Source organism: Dromiciops gliroides, chromosome 1, assembly GCF_019393635.1.
Source record: "Dromiciops gliroides isolate mDroGli1 chromosome 1, mDroGli1.pri, whole genome shotgun sequence".
Lineage (NCBI taxonomy): Eukaryota > Metazoa > Chordata > Mammalia > Microbiotheria > Microbiotheriidae > Dromiciops > Dromiciops gliroides.
In genome coordinates this window covers 384,993,171-385,019,664 of record NC_057861.1, presented here as the reverse complement: position 1 = coordinate 385,019,664, position 26,494 = coordinate 384,993,171, and the positions used below count along the sequence as shown (strand labels likewise).

At 35.1% G+C, this 26,494-nt stretch overlaps 1 protein-coding gene across 1 annotated transcript in view; it reads left to right on the top strand.

Annotated features, from left to right (window-relative positions):
- PIGN (phosphatidylinositol glycan anchor biosynthesis class N) overlaps nt 1-26,494 on the top strand; it is a 207,271-nt gene that overhangs the window by 14,135 nt on the left and 166,642 nt on the right. Inside the window, exons 2-6 of the mRNA XM_043979114.1 lie at nt 4,825-4,917; nt 5,193-5,425; nt 8,096-8,217; nt 8,965-9,063; nt 23,633-23,739. Coding sequence (XP_043835049.1) covers nt 5,199-5,425; nt 8,096-8,217; nt 8,965-9,063; nt 23,633-23,739 — 555 coding nt within the window. The 5' untranslated portion in view covers nt 4,825-4,917; nt 5,193-5,198. The remainder of the gene's footprint in view (nt 1-4,824; nt 4,918-5,192; nt 5,426-8,095; nt 8,218-8,964; nt 9,064-23,632; nt 23,740-26,494) is intronic.

Genomic DNA, 26,494 nt, shown 5'->3' with positions numbered 1-26,494 from the left:
TGTTGGTCCTGACCATCTTTCTGTCTAGGCCCTCAGATATTCCTGAATACATAGGGGAAAACTGGATTTATCTTAATGCTTTATATAGATTTGGTGATAAGTTATGGAGAATGAATTTTTTGTGCATGCATAGTGTTAGTATCCCTTGGCATATAAATATCAGGTATTATATTCATTAAGCTATATTCCGGTCACCTTCTATATCATCTCTCCATAGCATCTCAAACACTCATCATTCAGCAAGCATTTATTTAGCATCTACTATATACCAGGCTAGATGCTTGCAATACGAATTCAAAAATAAATTAACTATTCCCCATTTTCACTCAGTCATCACTCCAGGTCCTGCTTTTGTTGTTTACCTTCCTGGATAAAAGGTAGCACCACAAAAGTGCCTCTAATTGATGAAGTCAAAGTCCTCCTGCCTTCATCTTTGGCAGCTGTAATTCTTTCTTGTTTTCCTCTTTCCCTTTCCTCATTTTACTTCAGCTCAGATAGTCAACATTACCTAGCATATGTCCACATCTATTAAACAAGAGTGAGGGATTGAACACACCATCTCGCATGGCTTCCCTTAAACCAGGTGCCTTATCAAATTTTGTATCTTCATTAGTTCTGAGCTGTATATCATGCTTACCAAGGGCCAGTCAACTTAATGATTGATACTGTGAAAAGATTTGAGAAATTTGAGAAAACCCTGGGATATGGAGAGTTCACTTTCTATTTAGCAGAAACAACTAATTACACTCCAGGTAACTGCGTGGATTGCTAAGATTTATCTAATATTTTCAAAAGCCAAACTTGATCTTATATGGTTTTGGTACCTACCAAATCTTCAGGTATAGAGAAATGCAAATTAAACAGCTCTGAGGAATCACCTCACACCTATCGGAGTGTCAACTATAACAAAAAAGAAAAATATTGGATATTGGGAAGGACGTGGGAAAGCTGGGATGTTAATCCACTGTTGTTAGAGTTGTGAAAAGAAGGTAATTTGGAACTATGCCCAAAGGACTGTAGAACTGTGCATACCCTTTGATCCAGCAATACCACTGCTAAGTTTATATCCCAAAGACATCCACCAAAAAAAGAAAAAGACTTATTTGCACAAAAATATTTATGGCAGCTCTTTTTGTGGTGGCTAAGAATTGGAAATCAAAGGAATGCTCATCAATTGGGGAATGGCTACACAAGCTATGGTATATGATGATGGTGATGGAATATTGTACTATAAGAAATGACAAGCAGGATAATTTCAGAAAGGCCTGGAAAGACTTATATGAATTGATGTTTAGTTAAGTGAGCAGAATCAAGAGAACACTGTGCACAAAGACAGCAATATTGTTTGATGAAGAACTGTGAATGACTTAACTGTTCTCAGCAATACAATGATCCAAGACAGTCCCAAAGGACTATTGATGAAACATATTATCCACCTGCAAAGAAAGAACTGATATTGATGGAACACAGACTGAAGCATGCTATTTTTCACTTTGTTTCATGTTTTCTTTTATTCAAATTTTCTTGTACAAAATGACTAATATGGTAATATTGTACATAATTGCACATATATAACCCATATCTGATTGCTTACTACCTCAGGGAAGGGGGGGAGGGAGGGAAGGAGGGATAAAATTTGAACTCAGAACTATAAATAAAAATGTTTATTACTTAGATAAATGGGAAAAAAAGAAAAAAATGGCAATATCTGCACAAAATAATGAAGAGTGAAATGAATAGAACCAGGAAAATGTTATATATAGTAAAAGCTATAATGCTTTGAGAAAAAACATCCTTCATATATTTAGGACAACTGCTTTTGACTATAGCAGCCTACCGAGGTGGAGAAATCATGAATTTTAAAAAAATATATTTTTTGTCCAGTTAAGAGTAGATGAAGGACATTGGGAGGTAAAGTTATACAAGTTAGTATGGTAAATCAAAAGTACATCCTGTCAGCATTGTAAAAGCTTTACTTACCTGTTGTATTGGGTGGTGAAATATCCAAGTGTGGGCTATCTTTGGCAAAAAGAAAGTGAGGACTTATGTGATAGAACGGAAAGCACAGAAACTCCATTTTGTCAAGTTAAATTAAATTATATATAACATATGTTGCTGAAAAATGTACCTGTCATCCATTCTATTTTATTCTATGAAAATTTCTTATTAAGACCATTGATGCTTGTTGGAAATGACTTAGCAGGAGGTTCTTTAAATTTTGCAAGTAACTCATATCTTACTTACTGCCATATGTGTTGTTAGCAAAGGCCACTAGGATATTTCAGTATTCCTTTGTTAATATTATTCACTAAAGTATATGATCATAGTACCATATCCTGGTAAGATGAATAATCTCACCCCCCTCTCTCCATACTCTTTCCCCATGCGTATTTTGTCATTTTTGTTTTTAGTTTAACAGCAAAATATCACTTTATTTGTTTTTTGAACTTTTTCTTAAGCTTTCTTTTTGTTTCTTAAATGAAAACAACATGATCGTAGGGAACACTTTGAGATTTAAATGTCAATGAAATTGGGTTAGATATAATGGCATTAGGGATATAACTTGGCATTTACTTTTGTTATTCAATTTAGGAGACTTTATTCAGGGATATTAGGTTGTAGGTAGGTGTAGGTATTGCTTTAGGCACACCAATTTACTGAAAAAGTTATTCTTCCCTGAATGCAAAAACCCCATCTGTCAACTACTTTTAGTAACAGTGGAACTTCCTGGTGAGAGAGGACTTTTTGTGAATATTATATTTCATCCACATCATAAAATATAAAATAGTAAATGCTGATTTATAGCCATTTGAGTGGGTTAGTACAAATCCATCACCACTACTAGAAAAAACAACTTAAAAGATATGCTCGGGGGGTGTGTGTGTGTGGGGGGGGAGTGCAGCTAGGTGGTGCAGTGGATAAAGCACTGGCCCTGGATTTAGGAGTACCTGAGTTCAAATCGGGCCTCAGACACTTGACACTTACTAGCTGTGTGACCCTAGGCAAGTCACTTAACCCCCATTGCCTCCCCCCCCCCCCAAAGATATGCTCGGGAGCAGCTAGGTGGCACAGTGGATAAAGTACTGGCCCTGGATTCAGGAGGACCTGAGTTCAAATCCAGATTCAGACACTTGACACTTACTAGCTGTATGACCCTGGGCAAGTCACTTAACCTTCATTGCCCCATTTAAGGGAAAAAAAACAATATGCTCTATCCTTAGATGGTTAGTAGCATTATTTTTTTCTTTCCAAGGATAGCATATTACAATCACTTATAATGATTAATACCCAGTTTGTACTATTTCGGGAACATCTATGTAATTCTGTCCTTGCTCTCTGACTACCTTTATAGGTGCTAGTGATTTATATTGAAGTCACTTTGGTAAAGTAATAACTATTTTTTTTAAATGGGGTTTATCTTATTGCTGAATTCTCTACTATAAAAAAGAGTAGTTTAGTGGTATTCCAATAAATTTTTAAAGTTTAAAAAAGTGAGATTGAAATTTCAAAGCTTACATGTTTAGAAAGGGACTTGTGTATGATTTAAAATGTGGTAAAGAAATGAAGAGTACCTTTAGGGTAAAGCATCTTCTTTGAGGAACTCACCCTATATTAATACCTTCCTCATGTTTCCACCAGCTTTTATTTTATATACTGATTTAAATTAGGCCTAATGGCTCATTTCTTTTTCTTTGGGTTACCTCATGATCCAAATGAAAACTGTACATACACATTAAGATACAGCTTCAATAATTTTTCTAGTAGAAACTTTGAAAAATCTGTCCTCAGGTGTATATAGGCCTTCCATTTTAGATGGTGCTCAGGCTTAAAAGAGACTTGTATAGCTACAGCAGGTAGATTAAAATTTTTGGTCAGTTTCCCAAGTAGGTAGCAGGAGTATAATATTGTTATTTTTTTTCATCTTATGGGATTTGTTTGGTTCCAGCAGGCTCTTGCTTCTAAGTCCCATATTCATTCTTGTTCTCTGTGTCTCTTTCTCCATTCTCAACAGATTAGATGTTAGGGATGAGAGAAGGAGTTGAGGATAACAACTGGGTTTTGAACCTGAGTGACTGGGAGGTCTTTGATGCCCTTGACAGTAACAGAATTTTGGAAGGGGAGGGGATTTTGGTTGAAAGATCATGAATGTTGAGGATAATATCTGATAGAATAAAACTCTATTGTTTCAGTTGTAAATGAAAGTAAAATTATAATGAAACATGATTATGTATGGTTGACCACATTCACTTGTGGATTATGCTTCAGTCCTTGTAACATATTCATTCTCATCATTTCAAATTCTAATTTAATCTAGGGTATGTTTAGAAATATCCTCATTAGTTACTAAAATGTAACATCTCTTTCCTTAATTAAGGCTCTTTCCCATAAGTGTTATTCATATCTTCCAAGCTAATTTATTAACAATGTAATCAGCAATAACCCAGACATCAATAATTATTTGCTATTTTTTATCAGTGAGAAAGATCATAGTCAAAGTCGCTTCAACCACCACTGCAAATGACTTTTGAAAATATAGTCTCATTATTCATTTTACATAGAATACCAATTAAAGTGTCTTCTCAAGAAGTGTCTTCATACTCTGTGCAATATAATAGTTAATTCTATCAGGAAAGAAGTTCTCTTGATCTTCCTTCTCTCATGCCATCACTCTTAATAGTCTCTGTAGATTCTCTTTATAATGTTTCTTCACAATATAAGATTTAGATAGTTCTCCCAAGAAAGTTTTTCCTCATCTTTCTCTCTTTTCCACAGTTTCCCTCAAACCTTCTAATTCTCTTTTCTCTATCTCTCAAAAACTTCCAGCCCAATTGCCAAATCTTCAGCGTTCCATCTGGCACTTAAAGCTATGGTCACAGTAATTGTAGGAGAAGCTGCTGGAACTGGTGTTACAATAAGGTATGGTTCATTTAAAAATGTCAGTTTTGTCAACATTCTGTTATTTGGCAATACCTCTCCCTTCTCAGATAATTTTCAATGTCTTGTCTTGGTTAATGTGTGAATTCCTCGAGGGAAAGACAATTTCATTTTAGTCTTTGTGACTCCAGCATGTAGCATAGTTTCTTGCTCATTAATAACCAGCTAATAAATATTTGTTCAGTCAAACCTAAGTATGATGTTCATATGATTGTTTTTAAGACTGATATACATTTTCCTTTTTTCCCCTCTTTCAGATAACCATGAATCTGCTGTTATTTTTTATTTTGGGATTGCTTGTTCATTTTGTGTTCTTTGTCTCCATCTTCGACATTTACTTTACTTCTCCCCTGGTACATGGTATGACTCCTCAATGGACTCCTTTGCCACCTCCAGCAAAACGATTAGTGTTATTTGTTGCTGATGGCCTTCGAGCAGATTCTCTCTATGAATTAGATGAAAATGGAGCTTCTAGAGCACCATTTATCAGGTAAGAAATGTGACTCAAATGAAAGCTTCTCATGGAGTTTGCCTATAGCACAAATGCAGCCACTCTCATGTGGGCATAAGAGGTAATAAGGATAGGTATTGGACACATGTGATGTGGACGTCTCATTGTGGATTGATCTGTTTTTCAGAGGATGTTCTTTTCTCCCGACTGCTTTGCCTAGGATTTGAGCGTGTTCTCCCAGGTGAATTGTAGCTGCATGGCTCAAACTGACATATTTTCCTGGATTTTCAGATAAAGCAAGGTTTAAGGGATCTGTCAATTTCACTTTCTAATCAGTTGTCTCAAACTTTTGTCCGAGCTCATTATATATTGTTTATAATAAACTGGAGATACAGTTTCTCGTCTCTGTACTAAATTAATTGTGATTAAATATGTGTTAAGTTATTAAATATACAATTTATTAACAGAATCCTCATAAAATTTTCTCTATAATATTTCTTCATAAAATAACAGTTGACTAGTCTTACAATAAAGAAAATTTTCCTTACCTTTTCCACTTTTCTCCATATTAAGCTCATAGATCTTCATAAATCGAAAACCTGCACTCTGGCCATCTCCATAGGGAGACCTACCTCTTAAATGACAATTATAACTGCTCCCTTCCTCCAATCTCCAGCACAAACTGCCTTTTCCTGGAGTATTTCATTTGGCTCTTGAAGCCACGGTAAAGATGTCTATATCGTCTATGAAAGAGCTTATTGAAACAAGGGTTACATACAGAAATAAATTAAGTTGATCTAATAAACACTCCACTAGTTATCAAATTTTGTTTAATAGTTAAAAAAAATAACACTTATATAGTACCTACTTAGTACCAGTCACAGTGCTAAGTGATTTATAAATATTATTAATTTGATTCTCACAAGAACCCTGGAAGCTAGGTGCTGTATTATCCCCATTTTACAATAGAAGAAACTGAAGCTAACAGAAGTTAAGGGACTTACCCAAGGTCATAAAGCTAGTGAGCTTATGATTAAAAAAAATAAAATTTAGAGGACTTAAAGAAGTATAAACATTGTTTACCAAAAAAAAAAAATCACAATTCCATGAGATGCCAACTGGATTTATTCAAGAGAAAGAAATATGCATGTGGCACTCCCATACCAAGTACCAAGGAGTTCACATTCCAGACAGAAGCTTGCTTATTTATGAGTTGCTGTAAGGCTGGGGAGAAGTGGAGGGTTATCCCATCCCAAATGGGAGTGGCATGGGAGGAGGAAGGGAGCAGTAGAGTGGGGAAAGGATTAATCCCCTCCTAAAGGAGAGAAGATAGGAGAAAGAAAGGGAGGAGGAACATGAGTGAGTAGGTTGGCAAAAGCAGCATTCATTTCATTTTCCTGAGGAAACGTTTTACCATGAAGATATGATTTTCTGCTTATTTACAAGGGTCCCAACTGCCCAAACAGTTTCTCAGTCTGGTGCAGAATGACTGGCGCCTGTCTTGTAGTTGGTTTGACTCTCATGAGCACACAGGCAGTCCAGCTAGGGGTGCAAATAACAGATTATGTCAGCTGGGAAGGCTTCATTCTTCATTCATTCAGGGCCTCCTGCATATTCCAGTTCCACTATGGCAACTGAAGAAAGCACATTTAGTTGGCTTCAGGGCAATGACACCTATGTTCCTTCCTCATTAAATTATCATCCTTGGTTAAACAATTTTTTTTTCTTTTTTTTCTTTTTTTAGTGAGGCAATTGGGGTTAAGTGACTTGCCCAGGGTCACACAGCTAGTAAGTGTTAAGTGTCTGAGGCCGAATTTGAACTCAGGTACTCCTGATTCCAGGGCCGGTGCTCTATCCACTGCGCCATCTAGCTGCCCCAGTTAAACTATTTCTGATTTTATTTTGCTTTAAGAGAAACTTTTGTAGTGGTTGTGGTTGTCCTTTTTCCAGTTAGTAGGTAGTTTCTCTACAAGTCTTTCTTATTGATCAGTCCAACTTCTCTCTTGGCTTTTAAAACTCAAACATATTTAAAAGCTAATTTGCATGACTTCCTTAAAATTATTAACTACTCTAATAGGCGGCAAGTACCTACTGAGCCAGCTTTTAAAAAATGTTGTGCCTTTTTTTCCTTTTCTTCTAAATTTTCAGAAAAATCCTCAGAATAGTTTTAAAGTAGATATACCAGTTTCTCTATAGCAGTCCTGGTTTATAGAAGTTCAACTTAAATATTTTGTTTGTTATTTTTTCCCCCTGAATTTACCTTCCTCTGGAGAATCACAACAAGGTTGCAGTCACCCTTATTGCAAGAAGAAATGTTCTCATTCCAAATATCTTAGAGTTATTTAAATGTTTAAAACATTAGGGTATAACCTCTAGTGGGCTACTAATATGTTGGGTAAAATTTGGGAAGGATTAAGTTTTATTTGGAAGAACATAGATTTATATGCAAGGGGCCCACATTTGCAGTTATGCACATTGTCTCACATTCCAATAAGCAAAGTTATAAATGAGTTGTAGCTAGAGGTACAATCAGGAAGGTAAAAAATCTAGAAGGTAAGCTTGATAAGCCTGAGATGATTTAAAAGAATAGATTATTTAAATGATTGTGCATTGCTTTTTAAAAAATTAAACATTTTCTAAATGTCCAAAACATTGTCAACTTGTTTTTTTATATATAATACTTTTAATTACTATTTACTATTATTTTAGGAATATAATAATGCATAAAGGTAGCTGGGGTATTTCTCATACACGTGTACCCACTGAATCCAGGCCAGGACATGTGGCACTGATAGCTGGTTTTTATGAAGATGTCAGTGCAGTTGCTAAAGGTAAGTCTCTTCGGGCAAATTTTTTTTTCAAATTTAACTCTTTCAAACAGAATTAAAAGAATATTTGTTGAACATTGTGGTAAGCCCTAAAGTTAAACATTTGGACTTTATAAAAGATTTGTGCTTTCCTCAGTGTGGGAATTCCCTCACACATGCATAGAGCGGCTATTGCACGATTTAGGAGACAGGTTCATATGTTCTTTTAACCAAAAAGAAATGACTATCTTTATGATCAATCATCTGGTGAAAATTGCTCCTAACTTAGCTAAGTTGTTTCTCAGAGGACAGATTTCAATCCTTTATGTCATGATTCCATATTGAGGCAATGACAGTAATTTCATAAAACAAGAAATAGATGGAATTCATTTCTGAAGAATTTCTTGGTATAAAAAATGCATTAATTTGTTTTTTACTTGATCCATTCCCTAGAAGCATATAAGCTCATTAATCCTGACCTTTTTCCTTCTAGAAAAGCAATGTCATTATGAATAGTATGTTCCTAAAATGTCTGCTAAAATTTTTTAGCTCTCATTATATACAGATTTCTGACGTTACATTGCCCCAGATCTTTCCTTCAAGTCTTCAGAAGCGATTCTCTTTGTTAATGAAAGCTAAAAGAGCTTTTATATTTCTTTTGACTTCCTACCCCTAATATTTCTTGGTGTGATTTGTAATAGAAATTACTCAAGATATTGTTCCTGTTGTTCACTGTTGTCTTTTGTTTTTTAAAATAATAATTGCTTGTAGGATGGAAAGAGAATCCTGTGGAATTTGATTCTCTTTTCAATGAAAGCAAATATACTTGGAGCTGGGGAAGTCCAGATATTTTACCTATGTTTGCTAAAGGTAAGAGCCATTTACTGTAATTGTTTATTTAATGAGCAAATAAACAATATAAAAATTGTCTTAATTCATATTTTTAAATTTGGAAGATCCTTGAAGACAAGGACTGTTTCATTATTACCTTTATTTCCTGGGTACATAGCATAGCGCTTTGCATATAGGGGAAAGAAGAGGAGAAAGCAAGATTCTACTAGGCTGTCTACTAGACTGGGATCTGTCTTATTCTCAGCCTGATAAACCTCAAAGAAATGATTTTCAGTTTCCTCCAAACTCAGTAATATTTAAATTTTGATTATCTGACTTTTTATCTTACTTTAGTTCAACCTATAATACTCATAAGAATCTGGATGAGAGAGAGTGAGGCTGCAGACTTTGCCCAACTCTGTGTCACTTGAATCTAATTCACATGCCAGTCAAGTGGTCCTCTTCAAAAACAAAAGATGAACAGCTTTACCCTCTTCAGAACAATAATAAGAATACAAGAGAATTATAAGTATCCAATATTAGATGATTAGAATTTATATGGAGGCTGTAAGAGAAAGGAAGTTTGGCAATACAAGACTTCAAACTATATTATAAGGCAGCAAATATAAAATTATTTGGTACTGGCTAAGAATTGGAGGGGTAGAGCAGTGGAACAGAGTACACATACAATATACAGTAATAAAGGATTATAGTAACCTTGTATCTGACAAAATTTTAAAATTTAAGTTTTGGGGATAAGAATTCATTATTTGGTATAATTTATTGGGAAAGTGTTGAGAAAATTTTCAAGTCCCAATGTTAGATGAAGAAAAAAAGTAAAGTCTCCAAGCCTAAGAAAATAGGTTTATTGAGAGAGGAATTCTGTCTCATAATAAAGCCAGTTTCAGGTCTAGGACCTAAGGCCCCAGAGGCTCAGGTTCCATGGATATTTATACACTATGACTCCTCCCACAAATTAACATAATCCCAGAGGTACAAATATAATAAGTATGGAATAGGAAGGAAGAAACCATCAGTCATACACTAATGTAATCACTTGCCATTCTATATATCCTACTTAAAATAGCCCTGTTACTAAGTAACAGGCTCATAATATAAGAAGCCATCTACTGGATTGTGTTTTTGCCATCTCAGATGTGGCCTCTCTGGCCTATCTTTCTCTGAATTGTTTCTCAGCTATCAAGATTTTCTACCTTATTGGTTAAGCTTAGCTCTCCAACATCTCCCACTCTGATTGGTCTCTTATAGCTCAGAAGTTACTATTTTAGGTATCTGACCTTTAAGCTGACTGGTGCCTATACCTAACCACAGTTGGAAGTCAAATAGTTGAATCTGGTTAAGCTTGTAGAATAGACAAGTTAGCATTTGCCTTAGCTCCTTTCAATATCTATCTTACTCTTAAGTTAGTAAAGAATGTCTACATTTTTTAAACTCTTAAGCTAGCAAAGAATATCTAAATATTTTAACTCTTAATTTGTAGTCTATGAATTGATTACTTCTATAGTTAAATCACTTTTATTCTAAGGGGTGGGGAAAATCTCACAAAAGCTGGAAAGCAGTTTGGCAAAAATTGGGCATAGACCAATAAATTAAAACATGTACCAAGATAAGGTCAAAATGGATGCATGACCTAGATATAAGGGGAGATATCACTAGAAAATTATAAGAACATGGAACATATTAACTATCAGATTCATGGATAGGAGAACAATTTATGAATAAACAAGAAATAGCACTATGAGGTGCAAATAATTTCTTGGGTGCATAGCACAGTGCTTTGCATATAATAGGTGATTAATACATTTTTCTCAAATTGAATTTTCTGTATCATAGATAAACCTATTCTTAGCCTCCATGTTAATTCTTTCTAAAATTGTTTTATTCATTTTGAATTTAAATACAAACAACAGGAATTAGAAAGTGATTGGATATGAGGGAGAAGTAAAAGAGTGAAAAGTTAAGAATTGCATTTAGATTGTAGCCTAAGTAGGTTGCTAGGAGAATGATGGTATGGGACAGGAATAGGGTAGTTAGGAAGAGAAGTGGGTTTTGGGGAGGAAAGATAATTCAGTTTTGGATATGTTGAATTTAAGATATCTATGGGAAATCCAGTTGCAGATATGAGTCTGGAGGTTAGGAAAGAGAGGTTAGGGCTTGATAAATACATCCGAGAGTCATCTTTATAGAGATGATAGTTGAATTCTTGGGAGCTGTTGAGATCAACAAGTGGAATAATTTGGAAGGAGAAAGGAAGAAAACCCAGGACAGAACTTAAGGGATATTCACAATTAATAAATGTTACTTGGATGAAGATCCAGCAAAGGAGAGTTAGAAGGTGCAGTTAGGTAGGAGGAGAAACAGGAGAGCAGTGTCAAGGAAGCCTAGATAGAAGACAGTATCAAGGAGAAGAGAGTTATCATAAGTGTCAAAGGTTATATAGAAAGGTCAAGAAGAAAGGACAAAAGGTTATTGGATCTGGTAATTAAGAGGTCACTGGTAACTTTTGGAGGTTCAGTTGAATGATGAGGTCAGAAATTGGACTAGAGAGAGTTAAGAAGGGAGTAAGAGAAAAGGAAGTAGGAACATTGATTGTAGGCAAGCTTCTCAATGAGTTTAGCTAGAAAAGGAAGAAAAGACAGCATAGCATAATTGCTAGAGGGATGGGTGGGTCAAGGGAGGGTGAGGATGGGGGAGATGGGCATGTTTGTAGGTAGTAGGGAAACAATCAGTACACAGGGAAAGACTTAAAATAAATGATAGAGTAAGGATGATAGAGCAAGCCATATGCTGGATAAGATAGGAAAATGGGATCATGTGTGCACATAGAATTTATCTTGGCAAGGATAAGAACCTTCATGTGAAACAGATGAAGGAGGAGAAAGTGGAAGAAAGCACCGAAGTGATATGAGATGAGAAGGAGGGAAGAGGGAGTTCTCAGTGAATGATTGAACGTTTTCAAAAGAAGACTTGTAAACTTTCAAGAGTGTCATGAAATGGTGCTTTAAATCATTAATTTTGAAATATTACAAATTAAAACATCTTTACCATTTTACTTCATCTCCATCTAAGTGTCAAAGAAAATAAAAGGTAGAAACATTCAATATTTGAATACCTATTGAGAGACATACGAATATTCTCTTGGTATAGCTGTGAATTGGTGTAGCCTTTCTAGACTATTTTGTAATTATGCAAGAAAAGTCACTAAACTGTGTAGCAATCCAGTTCCTGGACTTATGCCCCAAGGATTCAGCAACAGAAAGAAAGGTTGCACATGTACTAGAATATTTATATCAGCACTTTTGTGATATAAGAAAATGGAAAAAAAGCAAGTATACCTTGATATGTAGTGGCTGTACATATTGTGGTATATAAATGTATTGGACATTTTGTAAGCAGACTATGAAGATTTAGAGAGCATGTGAAGGCTTATGGGAACTGATATAATACCAGGAAAACAATGAGCACAAAAACTACAAAAATGTGAATGAAAGAATTATTAAAAAGCAGTTGAATTCTTTAATAGCCTAATTCAGTCTCAATGAACTGATCATTAAATATATCTCCATCCCAGTGCAGAGTGAAATGTGGTATATTCTATCATCCATAGTCCCTCTGTTGGTTTTGCTGTCATGTTTTTCTTTATTACTCAGTAGGGTTCACTGTTGGGGGTTAGCTTAAGGGGAAATGATTATGGTGTAAAAACAAAAAGCAGCAATAAAAAAATTGTAAACGTTCATCCAAGCAAACATATTTTGGCTCTGGGCATTAGTAAATCTTAACATTTTATTTGAATTGCTGTTTTTTTTTCACCATTCCTTTAACTATTCAAATTTTTAAGTGTTAAAAGAGACACTTAGTCCCTATATTTTCTTCCCTGGGAGGGGAAGCTCTGGACCTCTGAGTAATCCCTTAACAAGCTATAAGCCTCGGTACTAACAGAGTGGAAAAGGCACCAGATTTGTCATACAGAGGATGTAGGTTTAAATCCTGGCTCTTCTTACTACTTGTGAGACCATGGGCTAGTATCTTACAGAGACTTGGACCTTAGTTTCTTCAAGTGTATAGTGAGAGAGTTGAACCAGATGATCTCTGAAGTCCTCTTCAGTTCTAAAATATAACTACGTGTGAGAAGATGTGCCTAGATGACCCTGAAAATGGCTTCCATTGCTAAAAATGAGTGATGTCTGAATTCTATGGTGCAACAAATATTTAGGGTTTTAAAAAAATATTCTTTGTATATAATTAATATAACAACCAGTATATACTGTATAATTTTAGAAACATAAGATGTTACTTTCAGTTATGTGTCTATTACATCTTTTCAGTTAAAAATATTAGAGGATAGATACATTGTTAGATATATAGTTTTATAAAGTTCCATGTGCAGATTTTAAACATAATATTTTAGGTATGTTGGAAATTGAATTTCTGTGGAGTGCTACTTTGTTATAATGAGTAATGATTTTTCTTCTCATGGCTAATATGATTTAAATCCCCCAGCTTTCTGAAACACAGTTGACCTTATTGATGGTGGCCTTTTTTTTCTTTCACAAGATATGAAAAAACAAACAAACATGATGGACAATTAAGCAATGTAGTTCTCTTAAACTTTAATAAATATCTTTTTACATGCAAAGTAAATCAAAGATTGTTTCCATCATTCCCTTTCCTTAAGTTCTTAAAGTTTAGAATTATAGATAGACTTTTAAAATATTCTGCAAAGTGCATGAAAATATTTCATAGAGCGTGTAGCAAGTGAAAACAGTACAGCATGCATTTTTTATTGTGTGCTGTTATGATCAGGTCCTGATTATTGATATGTTATTTATCTGTCTCACAACACATATCACAATAAGACCTGTGTGGTTATATGACCTAAATATGAAAGTTTATAATAAGCAAATTAGAGAAGGGAAGGAGATACCTCTTATAGTTATAGATAGGGGGAGAGTTCTTGACCAAATGAGGACTAGAGTTGTTTATGAAAGATAAGAGAAAATTTTGATTGCATAAAATTAAAGATTTTGCCCCCCCCCAAATGAAGGGTTAGAATTATGAGGGAAGTAGTTTATTGGGGAAACATTTTTGCAACAAATTTCTGGGATAAAAGTCTAATATCCAAGTCATATAATGAAGTGATAGAAGCATAACAAAGAACAAGACATTCTCCAATAGATAAATAAATGGTCAAGAAGATATGAATAGGAGGTTCTCAAAGAAAAAAATTTTACCAATCATATAAAAAGCTGTTCTAAATCACCAATAACAAGAGAAATACAAAGTAATACAACTATGTGTGTTTTGGTCTTATTTCCACCAAACTGGCAAAGATGATAAAGAAATATGACAATTGTTGAAAAGGAAGTAAGGGAACAGGCAGTGTTGATGGATCTGAGAATTGTTCCACCCATTCTGGAAAGCAATTTGGATCTGTAACCTAAAGTCACTAAATTGTATATCTCTCTTATTGGACATATAGCTCAAAGTCAAAGGAAATGGACCCACATATACAGAAATACTTATAGAAGTCTTTTTTGTTTTTGCAAAGAACTATAAACACAGTGGGTGCCCAGTGATTGGGGAATGGCATCACACTGTGGAATATAAATGTTATAGAATATTATTGTCCTTTAAGAAATCTTAAAAGGGGTGAATCCAGAGAAATCTGAATGACATGTATGAATTGGTGCTTGGTAAAGTGGGCACATATACTTTGTTTTTTTATTCTAGATTTTCCATCCCAGAAAATTTTTTCATTGTTACTCAGGACATTTAGTTCTTTCTTTCTTTCTTTCTTTCTTTCTTTCTTTCTTTCTTTCTTTCTTTCTTTCTTTCTTTCTTTCCTTCCTTCCTTCCTTCCTTCCTTCCTTCCTTCCTTCCTTCCTTCCTTCCTTCCTTCCTTCCTTCCTTCCTTCCTTCCTTCCTTCCTTCTTTCTTCATTCTTTCATTCATTTGTTTATTTGGAGGAGTGGGAGAGGAAGGAAAGGAAAGCCTTCCTCTAACTTTATTTTTGTAACTATTATTAATGTCTTCTATTTTTCTACACCATAGTTATTTCCCAATGTCTCCCACTCTTGCTATTAAACAAAGAAAAACAGTTAAGCAAAAATCACTGACTGTGTAACTTCAACTGATAAAGAAGGTAATATTCTGTATCCCAGTCTAATTTCTCCCTACTGAGAAGAGGGAAGCCTGCTTCATCATCTATTCTCCAGGACCAACTTTAGTCATTGCAATTAATCAGAATTCAACTGCCTTTTGGTTTTGTCTTCATTTACTTTATTGTGGTCATTGCTTCTATTTTGTTCCTGGGTATTCTCTCTTCACTCTATCAATTTATACAAATTTTTTCATGTTTCTCTGAATTTGTAATGTTTCCTTTCTTATTGTACAATAATATTATGTTGTGTTAATATTTTACTATTTGTTTAGCCTTTCCCCAGTCTATGAGCAGTCACTGTGTTTCCAGTTTTTTTTCCTACTAAAAAGAGTGCTGCTATGAATATTATGAGACCTTAATTTCTGTCACCTTTTTAGGATATCTGTCCATTAGTAGGATCTCTTGGTCAAAGGGATAAGATAAGTCTAAGGACTTTTCACTGTATAATTCCAAACTTTTCCAGAGTGATTGAGCTAGATAACAGCTCTGCCAGCAATGTATTGGTGCCAACACACTTTTAGTAGGCCCCTTTCTGTAATTTCTTTTTTATGTGTAATTTTCTTTCTTTACATGTGCTCACTGCTCAAATATTACAGACTTAGTTTTTCTTAGGTTAATATTATAATAATTTAAGTAGGTGCTCTGTATGAAATGGCAACAAGATTGTTCTTATTGTTAAAGCATCACATGGTCCTCAACCATGTTCCTCCATTAGCAGAGGCAATTGAAAGTTTATTGTGATATGCATAGTAAGACTTTTTGTTATAAGAACTCCAAATGAAGTGAATATCTATTGATTGAGGAATGGATGAAAAAAAACATGGCATATGAATGTAATATTATTGTGTAGCAAGATTGGAAAAGGACTTCAGAGGCATGAAGACATTCATGTGAACTGACAAAACGAAGTAAGCAGAACTAGAACAATATACTCAGTGACCACAGAAATGTAAATGAAAAGATTGCTTAAAGGAAGTCATACTCAAGAACCTGAAAAGCCATTTTTATTCCTGGAGAACAGAGTGAATCCTCCTTTCTTCTTCTTCTAGACAGAGAGGTGGGAAGTGTAAAGGGCTAAAATTCTAGCTAGTCTGTCTAAAATATCTAATGAGTGGTCGCCAATAAATTATAAGCTTTAGCAAGAGTTAGACCTTTAAGCGTTTATTAAGGAAAACAAGAATTTGGTAAAGAGAGAGAGAAAGGCCTAGATTCCTATCTATTAAAGGGAGAGCACATTTCTAGCTCCGCTCTCCACCAGAGTCCAAAGGAAAGAGAGCGAGACTGAGCGCCAGTCTCTTCCTTCCTCCTCCCACTAGTCCGAGTCACTTCCTGATACCAAAGACAAGACTCCTGGTCTTGCCCTCAAAGACCTTCGCTTCATGGGCAGAACTCTTCTACAGTAAGTATCCAGCAGGTGGCGTCATTCCAATCGTTACAGTCCCCCCTGTTGTTCCTCAAGAAACAAAATGTTTCCTTGACGGAACAGTAAAAACAATATAATAACTATTGCTAACTAATAATATGTGAACAACAATATAGAAAAGGAAGAGAGGAAAGTTTTGTCCAGAGGGGCGATTTTTTTTTGTCCTCATGAACCGACGCTTTGACATTAGTCCTGCAAAGGGAGGGCCTCTGCAGAGAATACATGTTACAGATGGTGTATATTATAACAGAAAGAGAAAAAAAAACAACAAATCAAAACTGTTCATTTAAAGTCTCTGAAAGTCTTTTCTCAGATGTCCTCTAGGTGTAGTCATGGAATGGAAGTCTTTTCAGGGGTTGATGTGTGGATGCTGGTAATCAGCCAGGAAAATTTCCTACAAAATTGAGCTTAACACAACTTTAAAATAGCTTTGTCAATAATCAAATCAAACAATGAAAGTTCTCAAAAACATGTCTAAGGGAATTCAGAATCTTAGTTGTTACACATGAAACATATAATAAAACAAAAATTAAAACATTCTTTAAAATTATAATCTTACTATAGTCCCCCCTTATGGAGGGTAATTGAGAAGACAATTGCTGCGATATTAATTTTTAAAAATAATTTTTATCTTTGTTTCATCACTTTTTGCATCATCTGCCTAATTATCCTCATGCCATTATGAGAAATTAAAAAATCTAATATAATTGGTAACAGGTGTCAAGGCCAAATTCAACACTGTATTTATCATGACACCTGAGATAATTATGGGGGTTACCATAAAAGAACAGAGAAATGATGGGATATGAGCATTCCCACACTTGAGCAATATGTACTGCCCATACAGTATGCCAGGCTTAAAATAGGTGGATGGAATATATGTCCATGCCACCGAACATATTGGAAGAAACTGAGTCAGACTTAATCAGATGCATGGGACTGAGATGTCCATGGCATCAGGCATATAGGAGGGAGCATGGAAGCCAGGTGTAGAAGTGAGATGGGTGGGATGAATACTTCCAGCCATCTGTACAATATTGTGGGGAAAAATAAAATAAAATATTAAACCAAGAGAATCCAACCTCAACATTTGTCAAAAGCCGTTCCCTCGGCCATACCTTGACTTCATGCATGTCTCCCCTCATGTGACAGTTCAGTGTCTGCTCTTGCATGTATTCCTCTTGTGATTGGATGGCACCTTGGCCAACTGGCATCTGATAACTCAGAATAAAGGTAATTAGTGTCTTAAATGATAAGTTCCCATAATCCAAGTCTCATATGGATTTAAAAATTGAGGATAATAAATGATTGCAAAAAATGTGAATACATCTTGACTCAGAACACAATATATAATTATGCAACAATTTCAAATAATACCCCTTTTTTGTACTTAGTATACAATTACCTTTGTGAAAAATCAGAACATATTTAAATACAAGTTAAAGCACAACAGAATCTCAAAGAAAACTTTTTTTTTGAAAAAAGAAAACTTTTACAAATGTTCCCCTCTTTTTTTTTTTTTTTTGGGAATATGCTTATCAAAAATAATACTTCTAGAATCAATTTACACTTGCCATGGCAACCAATTTGCCAGGGAAATGCTTTAAAGAGTTTGATCAAATAATCAGTTGAGAAAAAATAACAAAAACAAACAACTCAGAACATGGGAGCACAATACTCCTAGAATTAACATTGTATTATGAAATCAAAACCATGTTTCAAAATTAGATAGATGAATGAATAGAAGAAAATACACGTGGAATAATAAAAGACAATGAAATTCAAACTAGGGAAATCTAAATGAATATGAACTTAATATTAATAAGAGTATTACAAAATATAAACTTGATCGCATGACTATAAAAAGCTTTTACAAATATTCTCCTTGTTTTAGAAACTAAGTATAAGACACAATCTCAAAAGCATTAAAATCTCTATGAAAATAAACCTATACCATTAATTCCAAAATGTATATGTAATAGCATAGAAATCCTATGTAACCTCTGAACTGACATTAATAATCTGAGTGAATTCAGAACACTCTTGATTCCGATATCTAAAATCCCCAATACTCATATCAATACCTTGCTGCTTACTTCTACATTTCTGTAAAATATATACCCTTCCATGGCAAAAGCAGAGTCTTGAACTATGTTGATGATTGTCATTCTTATTCAGCTTAAGTTTTTCTTCTTTAACCCCTCTATATTGTCTGTCGGGCTTTTCACCATACAAATGCTTTATAAGATTACTAATTAAAGACAAAAGCAGGTTAGCAAAATTATGAACAAAAGGAGTATATCTGGAATTTAAAGGGCTTTCTAAGGTTGTCTCAGAAGCACAGCCAGGCTGGGGAAGGGCTGAGCCTGAAGCTGCAAATGTAGTTAGAGAAAGTTGAGCATGCGCATCAGATCTCTGGACTTCCCAGGCAGGGGAAGCTATGGGCTTGGCCATAGGAGGAGTAGAGGGTGGGGTCTGGAGAGGAGGGGAGGGACCAGAGCAATTTGAATCAGACTTGATTTTGAACTCAGGCCTGGATTCCTCTTCCCCCACTTTGCCTCCAGGTGCTAGGGGATTAAAAGCTTCTAGAGGGTGGGTCATTGCCTCCAGGCATGCAAAATTAGAGCAACAATTAGTGTTGGAACTGGGAAAAGCAGCAGGAATCTCTTCAGGTTTCTCTGAAAAAGCATGGTTGGGAGAGGGAGAGATATTTCCTTGTGTGAGTAAGTTGCTGGCTCTTTTAACAAAAATAAAAAGAAAAATAGAAAATCCACAAAAACAAAGCATTAACATGATCTTATCTCCCATTTGTCTGGTTAAACAGACCAAAATCAAAAATAGGATAATTAGGGAGTTTAAAAGGTCCATTCGAAAAAATTCAAAGGAAAAACACAGCCAGTACACCAGTACTTAGCAGTTAAAGGGAGAGGGAGGGGAAATTTCTTACCCAACCAGCAGATCAGAAGAAGACTGAGGGTTAGCTTTCCTCTTCGTGGTCAGCCATCTGTAAAGGGCTAAAATTCTAGCTAGTCTGTCTAAAATATCTAATGAGTGGTCGCCAATAAATTATAAGCTTTAGCAAGAGTTAGACCTTTAAGCGTTTATTAAGGAAAACAAGAATTTGGTAAAGAGAGAGAGAAAGGCCTAGATTCCTATCTATTAAAGGGAGAGCACATTTCTAGCTCCGCTCTCCACCAGAGTCCAAAGGAAAGAGAGCGAGACTGAGCGCCAGTCTCTTCCTTCCTCCTCCCACTAGTCCGAGTCACTTCCTGATACCAAAGACAAGACTCCTGGTCTTGCCCTCAAAGACCTTCGCTTCATGGGCAGAACTCTTCTACAGTAAGTATCCAGCAGGTGGCGTCATTCCAATCGTTACAGAAGACTATCAGGACCTAATACTGTATATATTTCTCAGGCATGGGCTCTGCATTGAGTATTTTTGCTCATCACAAAAGAAGTTTTAGTGGATGGAGTAGGGAAGTGAAGTGACAAAAGTTATCAGTTAAAGTCATTTTTTTTGAGGGACAATGGGGATTAAGTGAATTGCCCAGGGTCACACAGCTAGTAAGGGTCAAGTGTCTGAGGCTGGATTTGAACTCAGGTCCTCCTGAATCCAGGACCAGTGCTCCATCCACTGCACTACCTAGCTGCCCCTAAAGTCATTTTTCAAAAGAAAGTTGATTTTGTTATGTCATGTTATGAAACCAAGCCCAGAGAGTTAGAATATCCAGTTTTCTCATTTTTTTTCATATTTAGATACAATATGCAAATACATTTTAGATCTGTACTATAATGTTTATTCTTACCCCCTCGCCCCACCCCCCAACTAACCAAGACTCTGTCCATGGGGATGTGTGCTGGGCTTTTGATAAAGTCAATAACAGCCATGTTTCTGAAAGAGGTCTGTCCTAACAGGAACAAATGACTTAAAAAGAAATCACTAGCTAAATTCCCAATTTCTCATCCATTGTCCACTTGGGAATTGATAAAAGAATCTGCTTCAAATATGTAAAGATATAGTTTAGTATTCTGTATCTTAATGGATCATTCTAAAAAGTTAATAGTTGCTGATAATAGTAAAAGTTGGAAATTTGATTTTATGTTTCTAATTCTCTTTTGTTCCATTGAGGGGACTGGGATAATGTAATTTTGTTTTAATTTCTTTGGAGTTAACAAATAATGGAAATTTTCTACTATGAGAAAAACCCCTAAAAGTACCTTCTAAAAGCAGTTATATCACAATTCAGATCCACATAATCAGTCTTTTAGTGGCACTGAAACATTTGGACATTCATTTACCTTTAAGTAGAAAGTTTGTGGCACTTCACATAGACAGCGGTATGATCTTTGTAAGTGCTAGCTTTGGAACTTTGACTTGTGCACCAAGAAGCCCTGAAGCTTTATAAATTGTATTATGTGACTTGGGTAACCAACAAATCAACAAAATTGTATGGCCATAATGTGACAGGAACATTTTCCCCTTAAGAAACCACTTTCTGGAAATAATGGAGCCAGCCTGCTTTAAAGGCCTGAAGCATTAAGAATTCAAACCAGTGACTACAGAATTTCATTACCTTTCTCCTTGCACTCCCAATTCAGAACTCCCCAGATATCTAAAATTTTAGTTGCCATTATTTTTATCTCATCTACCTAAAAATGTGTTAATATGTACTTATTAATTCAGAGAAAAAACTCTTACCCACATCCTATATTGTTCACTGAGAGCCAGCACTGTGAATTTGACTTTTTTCCAAAAATTTTCCTAAGTTACATTTATGAAAAATGAACATTTACAGTCTGAAATTTCTTCAGAAATCTTTTCCTCATTTAAATTTATCGAGAGCATATTAGCTGGACTTGTAGTGATCATTGATAACCTATTTACCATAAGAGTTATGTATAGATATTCTTATTCAAAACTATTGAAAAACTTGTCATCTCACCACTCAGTTAACATTTTTTCTCATCTCTTTTTAAAAATAGGTGCCTTTTTTCACATTAGATATTTCTCAGTATATTCTCCTCCCCATGAAATGATTACTTGTTATAAAGGAAAACAGTTGTGAACGACTGACAAAGAAACCAAATCTGACAACAAATGCTTCATTGTGCACCCCCCCACTTTTATGTAAAGAGGAAGGGATGTGTTTCATCCTTTGTTTTCTGTAACCAAAATTGTGCATTGCAATGAGTATGATTTAGCTGCCAGTATAGTGTTTTTTTAGTTCATATTATTTTAATCATTGTATATATTTTCTCAGATGTTCTGCATCTCATCATGAAAGTCTTCTCATATTTCTCTGAAGTTCTTATTTATCAAAAAACTACATACAAAGAAGTGCTGCTGTGAATATTTTGTTATATTTGGGACATTTCTTTCCCATCATTTAACTCTTTGGGTTATACATGTCCAATAGTGACATTACTTGGTCAATGGTTATAAACAGTTTAGTGATTATACTTATGTAGTTCAAAATTGTTTCATGAAATGTTGAACTATTAATTCTGCCAAGAGTATATTGGAGTGTATTGGTTTACCTGTTTCTCTTAGCCTCTCAAAAGGCAGTGTTTGTGTCTTTTATCACTTTTGTCAATTTGGTAGGTATGCAATGAAACTTCTAAGTAGTTTTCATTTCCATTTATTTAATTACTTGTGATTTGGAACATTTTTTCATAAGGTTATTTGTTCACATCTTTTCTCCCTTTATATATTGGGAAATGGCTCTTAAAAGTCATGTTTTATATCTTGGATATATGGGGTATGTTTGACATCAACCTTTCCCCATCCCCCACCCCTCAATTTACAGTTTCTGTTTCTTTCCTAATTTCGATGATTTCATTTTTGTAAAAGTCTTTCAATTTTATGTAATTGAAATTATCTATTTTATCCAGTGATCCTTTCTGTTACTCAATTTTTTAAAGAATTCTCCCTCTAACCATAAATTTAAAAATTACTTCTTTCCATCCTCCTAATTTTTAAATAACGTGACCTTATATATTTAGAATGCTTATCCCTTTAGAACATGAGTCTTAAAAAAGTATACCTGTAGAATGTTGCTTTTAATATTTATGGCGGGGGCAGGTAGGTGGTGTAGTGGATAAAGCACTGGCCCTGGATTCAGGAGGACCCGAGTTCAAATCCGGCCCTAAACACTTGACACTTACTAGCTGTGTGACCCTGGGCAAATCACTTAACCCCCATTGCCCCACAAAACAAAACAAAAAATTATGGCAAGAAATGTTGTTACATTGATTAAAAACCAATATGATAATTAAATCTGAATTTACATTTTCATTTATTTCATTCATATTACTTGTTCTTATAGAAATCATATGATCTAAAGTTGGAAGATTAACTAGAAATCAACTACTCTAACTCTTTAATGTAATCTAACCCTTTCTTTTTATGGATGATGAAATTGAGCGTTGAAGCAGAACAGATAAGTTGTCTGACCATAGTGTAGTTATAGGCAGAGGTGAAACTAGAAGTATTGATCAATAGCCCGAGGTACATGCTACACTAATGATGTCAAACTCAAATAGAAATGGATCTCTGCTGACCACATATTGACTTAGAAGACCACAAATTGACATTGTGTTGTGTTATCTTTTTATTTATTTTGTTAATCATTTCCCAAATAAACTTTAATCTGGTTAGCCACATTGGGGAGTATTGCAACAAATTTGACATCTCTGTACATCAATAGTTTGCTTCTATATTTTTCTTTGTTAATACTAATAAAAATAAAAACAGAATTATAAACATTCATAAAATCCATAGGTAATTGAGCTAGAATATTTAAACTTTCTTCTGCATTTAGGTATCTCAAGAACCAAATCCACACAATACATTTTAATGTAAAAATCCTAAAGAACAGATATTATCTTCAGATTTATACCCATTTTATATCATTAAAGCCCCAGGAATAGTTACAGGGCACATAAAATTGTGTTTTAGTATAATTTTTGAGAATTTTTAAATATTGCACAACTGTTTCCTTCAGGTGCAAGTGGAGACCATGTTTATATCCATTGTTATACAGCTGAAAAAGAGGACTTTGGTGCACAAGATGCAACACGGCTTGACACCTGGGTTTTTGACCAGGTTAAGGTGAATTTAATTTTATGTTATTCACTTTTACATACAGTACAACAGTAGGGAATATTTTCAGACTGGTGAACTGTTTTTGTAGTTCAATATACTGTTATCTCATCTGTACTGTTATTAGTATACTTCCTTTTAAAAGTAATTTGTGTATATTTTCCATTTACATATTGTATATGTTATATTCCCTTAAAACTAGTTGAGGAGAATAACTATTTTTGTTTGTACCCTTGTGTTACTTTGGATGTAAGAAAAGTTTATTGAGTGTTTATTGAATTCAATTTGTAATTTTCTTCAAAGTTAAGGGGTACCTTTTGTTATCTTGTTCTGAGGGTGTATTTTGATCTTCCTTGTCACCAAAGAAATTTTCTAGGGTCCACATTTTTTGCTGTTTGCTTATTTTGCCAGCCTATTTCTTGCCTTTTAACTCCTTCTTAAAGTGGGGTACTGCTTCCAGGGTGCATTGTCCCAAGTTTCGGGGGGTCCCAGGTGGTATGATTTAAGGAGAGGCATGTTCACCACTCCCCTGGCTTGCTCTCTAGCCTGCAAGCAACCAGAGGCCTGCTTGCCCTCTGACCCGGAATAGAATCCTGTTCCACTGTGGCTGCAAGCTCTGGTGTGCCTGTGCCCCTCCCCCACTTGGGCCACCACTCAAGACTGTGATTGGATCCTAACTCAGGTAAAACAACAGAGTGCCGCCTCAGCTCCAGCAGAGAACCCTGTAATCTCCCCCTGACCAACTGCTCAACGCCCTCACTGTCCATGGGCTAAGTTCCAGAAGTAGCTGCTGCCTCAACCAATTCTGAGGCTCCTCTGGGGCGGCCTGCCTGGGTCTGCGCAGCACACTCTCACCCTGGCACAACAGATCTTTCCCACTCATCTTTTGAGCTCTCTTCGGCTGGAAAGTGATCTCACCCCATCCTTTTGTGGGTTCTACTGCTCCAGGAATTGTCTTACGGCATTATTTGAAGGTATTTGGAAGGGTTTTGGGGAGAACTCAGGGAAGTCACTGCCTTTCCTCTACCATCTTGGCTCCACCTCTGGAAGTCAAGAGGTACCTTTTAAAAACACTAGAAAATCTCTTATAACTGGAATGCAGCAAACTTGGGGTTCTAGTATTAGCCATCACCTGTCTGTTCATTTCTAACCACTTTAATTCCCTTGCTTTAATTCCCTATTTGTAAAACATGGATCATAATACTCACCCTCTTAGCCTTATGAGGATTTTGTGAAGATCAAAGGAGAAAATACATGTGAAAGTACTCTTTGAAAAAGTTCTTTTATAGGTATTTCATTCATGAGTTCTATAAATCAAACTGTAAAATCTTAAAATTTCTTTCTAGCATTTTATACATAAATGGATTGGATAAACAAACAAAAAAATAGTCATGGTTAGATGCCCATGATTTTTACACACTGAAGACTTGTTTCAGATTACTAAGTAGTACTAATATTTGTCACAGTTCCTTGGAAGAATAGACAGAGAGGAAGCTCTTCCTATGTGTTATAAATTACAAATACTTGTTGCTTTCCCCATTCTTTCTATTGGTGTCTCTCATCTTTTTCATAACAGTTCAATAAGCCCACTCCACAGCAAGAGCAGTGATGAGTTATGGTTCACCTCACCACTTTTAATCATTTTCCATACTCCTTTCCCCCTTCCCATTCACTGTTTATATGCAATCAGTTGCCAAGTTCTGATGATTTACTTGAACTTGATTTTTCATTAGCGGTAATTGATTGCTCACATTTAGTTTGTATTTTCTCATCAATCCTATATGTTTGTATCCATTCTCTCCTTACTTTGCCTGTTGTGGTCCTTCATTTCCTGTCACCTGAACTGTTCTAAGCATATTTGCCTATAGTTTGTCTCTCCTTTCCATTGACTATTACACTTCATTGTCAAACTAATCTTCCAATGCCTAACACATTGTAAGTGCTTAATAAATGCTTCTTGACTTGAGTTGTCTAAACTTTCAGATGCACAAGTCTGATAACCATCTCAAAACAACTCAAAAACTTTCAGCACCTCAGTATTGTGTTCCAGTCACCTTACTCTGATTTTCATTTTGTGGAGTTTAGTTAAGTGTATATTGATTTATTTATATTTGCTTCAGAGAACCAACCCAAAGTCAGGAAGACCTGGGTTCAAACCCTACCTCTGACACTCTGGCTGTGTGACCTTAGACAAGTTACTTAACCTCTCAGTGTCCTAAACACCTCTTTAAAAGTAGAAGTTATAGAGAATGTACCAACCTACATTAGTAGAAAGGAGTTTCCTCACTTGGAAATTCCTTATACAATTGAAATGACAGGTCCAGTCTCTGTCCCTATCATTTCACTTGAGTTAATCTTTTTAGTTAAATTAACAGACATGCTTGCAAGTTCATATGCTTGTGAGCAGATTCTGAATCATTTATCCTAGTTGGGACTTCTAAAATCAAATCTTACTCTACTTTCTATCATGCTGAAATAGATTTAATTTTTATTGAACCATCCTTCATTAAATGTACATTTACTCTAAATGAGGTTAGATCATTTGATTATGATTAACTGCTTTTCTTGGAGATTTTCTTCCATTCACTAACTGGCTTAGAATTTTAATGTACTTTTTACAATACTTAATCTAAAGTCTTTATTCTTAAGTTGTCCCCATTGACTAATGAGAATTATTGATCTTGATATATGATCATTTTCATATCTGCAAACCAAGCTATCTATCACTGATCATTTTATCATCTTTTATATCTGGTTTAATTTT